The sequence below is a fragment of the Merops nubicus genome, unplaced genomic scaffold, assembly GCF_000691845.1.
Source record: "Merops nubicus isolate BGI_N331 unplaced genomic scaffold, ASM69184v1 scaffold12540, whole genome shotgun sequence".
Lineage (NCBI taxonomy): Eukaryota > Metazoa > Chordata > Aves > Coraciiformes > Meropidae > Merops > Merops nubicus.
Window position 1 is genome coordinate 12,124 of NW_008580930.1, and position 7,962 is coordinate 20,085.

The 7,962-nt window shown below is 35.2% G+C and overlaps 1 protein-coding gene across 1 annotated transcript in view; it reads right to left on the bottom strand.

Moving 5' to 3' along the window:
• LOC103778789 overlaps positions 1 to 6,595 on the bottom strand; it is a gene marked incomplete at its 3' end in the record, with an annotated part of 18,143 nt that extends 11,548 nt beyond the window's left edge. The window contains exons 1-2 of the mRNA XM_008946439.1: positions 6,452 to 6,595; positions 4,951 to 5,185 (exon numbers count right to left, since the gene is read on the bottom strand). Coding sequence (XP_008944687.1) covers positions 4,951 to 5,185; positions 6,452 to 6,550 — 334 coding nt within the window. The remainder of the gene's footprint in view (positions 1 to 4,950; positions 5,186 to 6,451) is intronic.
• Positions 6,596 to 7,962: the final 1,367 nt, after the last annotated feature.

The window sequence follows — 7,962 nt, forward strand, 5'->3', positions numbered from 1 at the left end:
CATGAGGCTGAGGTGTACAGAATTTATTTTAACTTGGGATACACAAGTTAAATTTGCCAGAATTTTCATTCACATTAAACAAGTTGTCATTAGGCAAAAATAAACCTGTCAAACCAGAGATCAAGATTCTACCTAAGGATTGGAAAAATCCCCCCTGAAGGAGAAATTGTCATTTACTACATTCCTGTGTTACTATCAGATGTGTAATGCCCTCAAAATTCAGTTACGTTTTTCAATTTTGATTTTCTTAAAAGATATGGTGAGTGGGGGTGAAGGAGTGTCTCATTAAGGGGGACAAGAGAAGCTCATTTGATTTTATAATTGCTTCTGTGCCCTTAAACTGACATCAAACAGGCCTGAAAAGCAAAATAAATGCTTCCTTTACTTGAGGAATTTGTGTTCTCTAAGTAACATTTAGGAAGCTCAAACCCTGCTACGAAGTTTTTTAAAAAGTCTTCTCAGTGTTACATAGTCATGATACGATCAGAAAATACCAGTACTTATTCTATTATTCTTTAAAAGGAAAATCATTTAATCTAATCTTAAAGCTCTACGGCTTTAATACAGCTTACTAATAACACAGTGTAAGTCTTTACCTGGTGAAAAATAACACATCATAGAATCATAGAATGTTTTGGGATGGAAAGGACCTCAAAGACAATTTACTTCTAACCCCCCTGCCATGAGCACAGACACCTCTCACTAGACCAGGTTGCACAAGGCCCCATCCAACCTGACCTTGAGCATACTCAGTGATGGAGCATGCACAACTTCCCTGGGCAACCTGTTCCAGTGCTTCACCATGCTTATAGTGAAGAACTTAATTTCTGCTCTAAATCTGTCCTATTCCAGTCTGAGCCCATTACCCCTCAACTATCACTACAAGCCCTTGTAAAAAGTCACTCCCAGGCTTTCTTGTAGGCCCCCTTCAGATACTAAAGGCTGCAGTAAGGTCTCCTCACAGCCTTCTCTACTCTAGGCTGAACAACCCCAACTCTCTCAGCCTGTCCTTCTGGGTGATGTGTTCCAGCCTTATGCTCATCTTCATGGGCCCTCCTCTGGAACCACTCCAACAGGTCCACATCCTTCTTGAGTTAGGAGCTCTAGAGCTGCACACAGTATTCCAGGTGGGTTCTCATGAGAGCAGAGTAGAGAAGGAGAACCACCTCCCTCCACCTTTCAGCCACGCTTCATTCCATGCGGCCCAGGACAGTTTGCCCTCTGGGCTGCGAGCGTGCATTGCTCAGTCCAGCACATATGACAAGCTTACAGAACAGCTCCCTTACTTCCTACGCGTCCGCTTACTATGTGAATGAACACAGAGTTACGGTCAGCTCCATATATCGTGCATTTTTGGATCAGTGAGAGGTCTATTCATTGTATATAAATTATCTGGAATATGCTATTATACTGTTCTAATTAAGACACTACTTAAAAATTTCAAAACCCACTGGCATCAATGATGACAAGAGTTGGAGTCAGGGCAAATTTGTCATCGTTGTGGTCATAACTAGAAAATCTCATCGTTCTCTAGTAAATACTGCTGTCTCACAAAGACAGGATTCTCCTTCCATTTTCAAATACTAAATGAACTCCTCAAAGCTGTCATACTGTATTTTAATTCCACTGTAGAAAAAAGGCCAAACAGTAGACCAGTTCTCAGACACGGTTTCAATACCCTTGTGGAAATAAGTTTAATTGAAAAAGGAAGGGAATTCCATTTTTACATAACTGTAAAACGGTAAGAAAAAACAACAGCTTAAGTATATAATACTTATTAGAGGTAATGTTCAAATTAAAAACAAATCTTTTATCCGTCTGACAAACTTCCAGCTGCAACAACTGAAACAGTAACAACTTAATGTCTTAAGAACATAGGTAAAATTTCTGCTTTGTATGTATTACAGGAACATGTATTACTGGCACAGTTTGCCCAAAGAGGTTGTGGAGTCTCCCTCCCCAGAGATATTTAAAAGCTATCTGGACACAGAATTCCCTGAAACCACCAAGACTCAAGTTGCCAGCAAAACAAAGACATTTCTCACTTCTCTCATTTCATCTGTTTAACTACAATATGACAGCTAAGCTTTGTGGGTTAACTTCTTTATGTACAGAAGCTTTGGTCTTAAAAGCAAACCGGTTAAGTTTCACAGCTGCTCTGTTTGATATAAACCCATTTACTAAGCTTAGCCAAGCAAGCTGAATTCCAGGAGGCTCACAGAATCAAGTTTCCACTGCTTTTCTCAATACTTTGTTGTGCTCTAGATATTAAATGTGTTTGACAAAAAAATACTGCTGACACCAGTGTGTTCACGATGCACGAGTACAAATAATTACACCAACGCTTCATGTACTCTCTCAAAAATCTGCTACTTAATTCTATGCTTTCCAAATTTCAGAAGCAATTTGAAAAAAAAAAAAAAAAAAATGGGCAACAAGAGCCAAATCTCCCAATGTTAAAAAGGGAAGCAACTATTATTTAATCTTTTCAGAACTTCCCCCTAAAAGCATGCATATAACAAAGGTAGCCACTCTGTGAAGATGTTTCCAGGATGTGGGACTGCCAAAGAGATTTTAAAAGCAACTCAAAACGCTTCCTCCAAAATCATGTATCAGGTACTAAGGAAGGACAGTTAAAAATTAAACAGCACATTTTCATATTTCCCTAAAAAAATATGCACTGTGTAAACATGCAAAATCCTATTTAAGTCTACGTATACTGTACTCAGAACTCTTATCAAATGACTGGGATTGCCTTTCAGCAATCATCAAGTTCAGTCATTTCTGACCATAAACTTCTAATAATCCAGGGATTTTACATGCAGTTAACCTTACATATACACAACCAACATAGACATAGTTACATCTGCTTTTTTCTCCCTACTTGAGAGATTTGAGGTTGACTTAGGAATCTACATGGAGAAAGCAGAACCAACTCATAGCAGAATCTGGAATGAACAGCAGAATTGTTTTGTACATGATGAAATTAAATCCTTCAGCTTTGCTTGCTAAGAAAAAGAGGCCAGAGGATGCAGAGATGTAAGAAGAAATATAACTCAAAACTAATTTTTTAATCATAAACTAATGTTTGGCCATGGGGAATGAATACCTTTTCAAAATGTCAACACAGAAAAACATCTTTTCCTCATCAGTTAAATATACCTTCTTAAGTCTTTCTCCTGTCTGTTCTGAAAATTTGCAACTTTAATTTGAAAAAGCTGCAAACTGTCCTGAATTGCCATTAAATGACTTTTTGCAAATACAGACCTACATTTGCTATATAATGACCTTAATGATAATTGTATATATTCCTCCTTTACACTTTCAGAGAGGTGTATCTGAACTCAGTTTAGTAGTCAAGTAAATTAGACAAGTCATCCATCCCTACTTAGTCTGAGATTAAGGCAGGCACTAAAAAAGCAGAAACAGGCAGAAGGGCCCTATACACATTCAGTAAGAAAAAATATTGCATAGATGAGGTAATTCAGTTCCTTTTTAAGAAAGGCATAAAGGCTGAAAAGACTTAATTATTATCCTTTAAAAGCTATCTATTACAACTTTATTAAGAAATATATATTAAATTGAACTACATTTGAGGTGCTGGAGCATGTCCAAGAAAGAGCAACAAATCTGGTGAAAGGTCTAGACAACAAGTCTTATGAGAAGCAGCTGAGAGAACCAAGGTTTTTTTAATATGGAGAAAAGGAGGCCGAGGGAGATGTTTCAACACTTTACAACTACTTGAAAGGAGGCTCTAGCAAGGTGTAGGTCAGTTTCCTCTCCAAAGAAACAAGTGATAGGATGAAAGAAAATAGCCTCAAGTTGTGCCAGGGGACGTTCACCTTAGGTATCAGGAAAAAAATCTTCACAGAAAGGGTTACCAACCACTGAGACAGACTGCCCAGGGAAGTGGTGAAGACACCATCCCTGGAGGGATATGTGCAAGTGGCATACAGGAACATGGTTTATCAATGGACTTGGAAGCATTAGGTTTATAGTTGAATTCTGTGATCCTAAGGGTCTTTTCCAACCTAAACGAGTCTATGATTCCACATGTTAACATCTCTTCATCATATGGCTGCTAGCCAGAAGCTACTATGATCTGATATTGATAAACCACCTTATTGCTGTCTGGAAAATGTGAATGGTTTGTTATTTGCCATATTAACATGAAGAACCTTTGAACCACAAGTATTATGCAGCACTTAATGACAAGTTCGAAATGCAACACAGTTAGTGATTACAATGCAATAATAAGCAACTAATCTACACAAAATCAAAGGTGTCAAACCTGATTTCACTAAAAAACATCTATACAGAGACCACTTAGAGCACTCACGCACTTTTTTCCAGCTAAACTTATTCGTTCAATAATAACTTACCCCTCTCTCTATATCCTCTCTTTAGCTCATCGTATTTACAGCGCACTAGCACAAACTTCAACTACTCTGAAAAAGCCTCATTAAGGAGTGTAAGCATAAAATGTATAATAATCAAGAAACCAGGATAAAATCAGGATAAAAATCTATGGTACTTTTATTCCACCACCTTGATGCATTTCAAAAAGATCAAAAAACTGGTAAGGTAGCATTGAAAACCTATATTGTTGCAATCTATTCACTTTGACATTTTCAATAAGCGTATCTGCTTCCTGCCCACCCCACCTCACCATGGTATGCTTCTAACGTGAAGGTGTTATAATACCAAAAGATGTACACCATCTATCTTCTGTGGGTACCTAACAAAAATAAATTATTTGCTGAGATACAATCATGATAATTAGAGACCCAGAGAACTTTACAGCCGTAAGAACTATCATTTCACACAGTACACAAAACTCACAGTTCTTACTGACTACAGTCTAAAGGAAACTACAACTTGAAAACAATATCATTTCAGACAAATGACAGCTGTTGAATTCTTGCTTCTGCACTTAAAAAGCACACGTACCTTTTCCTAAATGTGTATTTATACTCATGTATCTAGCCGTTCCTGTAAGGCTCTTGTGTTCTCGATACGTTATGTGCTGCTTTGTTACAGGATCTATATACATCTTTGCCAAACCAAAGTCTATAATATGAATAATTTTTTCAGTTTTGCTTCCAGGTCTTCCTATTAAGAAGTTCTCAGGTTTTACATCTCTGTATACCAAGCTTGTTGAATGGACATATTCCATACGAGAAATCTTTAATAAAAGAAAAACATGATAGAAAAATTAGCTTACTTTAAGCTTTAGGTTGCCACATTAAAATGTGTATAAGGTAAAGTCAATGTGAAGTATTTACATTTAGAGGCAATCACCCACATAGTGCCTTGAAACCAAAGGGGTTTTGCTCTTAACAAGATATCTCCCAGTGAAAGTCAATGAAATGGTACATATCCCCCAAGTACATAAATCACACAGTGTACTGGAAATCCTCCATACAGGACATTAGACATGAATATATAACAGACTATCTTCTTTAAGAACAGTGGCACCAAGTATGTTTTGTGCACATTAAAACTACAACTAGAAACTATAACATCAACCAGTAAGCAGCTCCATGTAGAACTAAGTAAAATGATATGTTAAAGTGATCAACAAAAGCACTGCATGTTCACCCCAAGCCTGTAATCTTAATTTTAAATAGATTACGTTCTATCAAAATTTGTATATTCAGAAAAAAACGCAAGTATTAAATATGCTCAAATAATCACAGAACCAAAGATCATTTCAAAAAATGAACTTTGTAATTTTTGCTGTAAATATGTTAAATATGTCTTTATGTGTATAGCTGAAGGCCTGCTATACAATTACAGATGTGTTTCAAACTGCTTTTTTGACCTTTCATGGGTAAAAACATCACTACCTGTTCAAGGAATTGGAGGTTCAGTACCATGTTTATTTAACACACATTGTATCAAGGGAAACATGCAAAGCCTTATTTCTCTTTCTCCATCTTTCCACTTCCCACCTGAGTGTGGGTCAAATTAAATCAGGAAATCCTTTACTGAATAACTGTGTTATTTTAGGATTTTTGGAAGGGTTTGGGGGATTTGTTTGTTTGCCCACTTGCTTTCCTTCCAAGAATGCCCAGGAAAAATATTTATGCTATTTAGGAGTCCCATCATCCAACTTTTCCTATATTAAAATAATTTTAATTTCACTATGGTTTTCTTTTTTAACTGTGTATATCAAACATAAATTACTGATTTCAGGTTTTGATTAGGAGAACTCAGAAGACACAATGAAACTACACAGACAATGATTCTTGAAAAACTACAGCAAAGGAAATTAAAATAACCTAAGACAGTTTTCCTGCTAAGACCATATCAGAGGTTCTTTAGAAGCCACCAACACCAATTTAAAACATAGCAAGTGGAAATTTCATGAGTGAAATTATCATTTAATCAATTGAAGACTGATTTAGTTACTCTAATGAACACTCAGATTAACATCTATTCTACTTACCAACTGTATGGCTATCATAAGAACGGTTTTAAGAGAAAATGTCCTACCACACAAGTCAAACAAATCTTCCAGACTAGGTCCAAGTAGTTCTAGTACCATAGCATTATGTTTGCCACATGGGCCAAAATAGTAAACCTCAGGTATTCCATCTGTAAAACAAAGATAAAGTAATTTTAAGGTGTTAAATAAGTTCAATGGACATAGTAATAAAAATCTCTACCCAATTTCAAGTTGATCAGAAGTTAAACACACTTTTTTCACACAAAAGCAACAACAAGACCTCATAAAAACTGTAAGTATAAACACAACAGGAGTAATGAAGGTAGTATCATTTTGGTTAAATATTTTATGACTATTACATGTTTGACTTTGGAAACATTTAAAGCTTTTTATTAAAAAAAATCAGAACCTATTTTTTTGGTTTTGTAACTGTAAACTGAAAAGGGATTTTGAAAAGATATGAAGAGCGCTATAATTGAGGTCCTTTAAAACCCAGACATTTAAACTAAGGCTATGACAAACCTACACTCAGGAATATCACCTTATATAGAGAAATAATTTTAAAATCCAAAAGATGCATGAATAATCCTCAAGTTTAATGAGACATTAAGCCAAGTTTTAGATGCATCATCAAAATAAAGATACTACAGATAACAAATAGTCATGACTTATGAGTTGATTTTGTTTGGTTTTTTTAAAATTTTTATTTTTTTTTTTTAAAATGCAAGTATTTTCTACTTAAATTTGCACTGGAAGGCTTCTCCTGTCTTCACTTCCTTCATTAGTTTTGGTTTCTGTTTAAATAGCACATAAAAAAAAAAATTCCTCTTAAACATGAGTTAGTCCAGTCAAATCTAAATCACCAGAGTGGAAGTTTAAGGGTTTTTTCATCTAGATTTCCACTAAAATTTATGGTAGACTGATATTTATTAATTCAATATTTCAAACCATAGGAAGGACAGGAAATTTTTAACTAATTGTAAGAAGAAATGACAAAGGGAATTTTTAGAAGTCTCAAGGGGAACTTAAGTTACTCACTTTGATTTCACTTCTGAAGTATCACACCAGACACCTTTTAACTTTTACAATACTTTCAAAACTCGATGTACAGAAAGAATCCATTAAATTCTATTCTGTCAAACCATTAAAGTTTAGAAAAAGTATTTGAAGAAAATAAAATTTAATTTTTAAAATTTTATACTTAACAGACACAAATTTAAGTTTTAGTTAAGTGTTTTACTTAGAAAATCATTAAAAAGTTCAGAACAAAACAAATTATTTCCAAACACATGCCAGAACAAAAATATCTCACTGTATGCTCAAGTAACAATCTCTTAAATACTTTGTAAACAGATATAAAATCTCTATTTAGGAGGGCAAAAGGCAAATTTAGTGTTAAAGCTACATTTGTTTCCCAATCTTGCATAGAGTCTAAAATGTGAACTTTCAGTCCTATACCTTATTTCCAAGTCTAACATTTTTCCTGATCTAGAATCATAGAATCCTTTAGG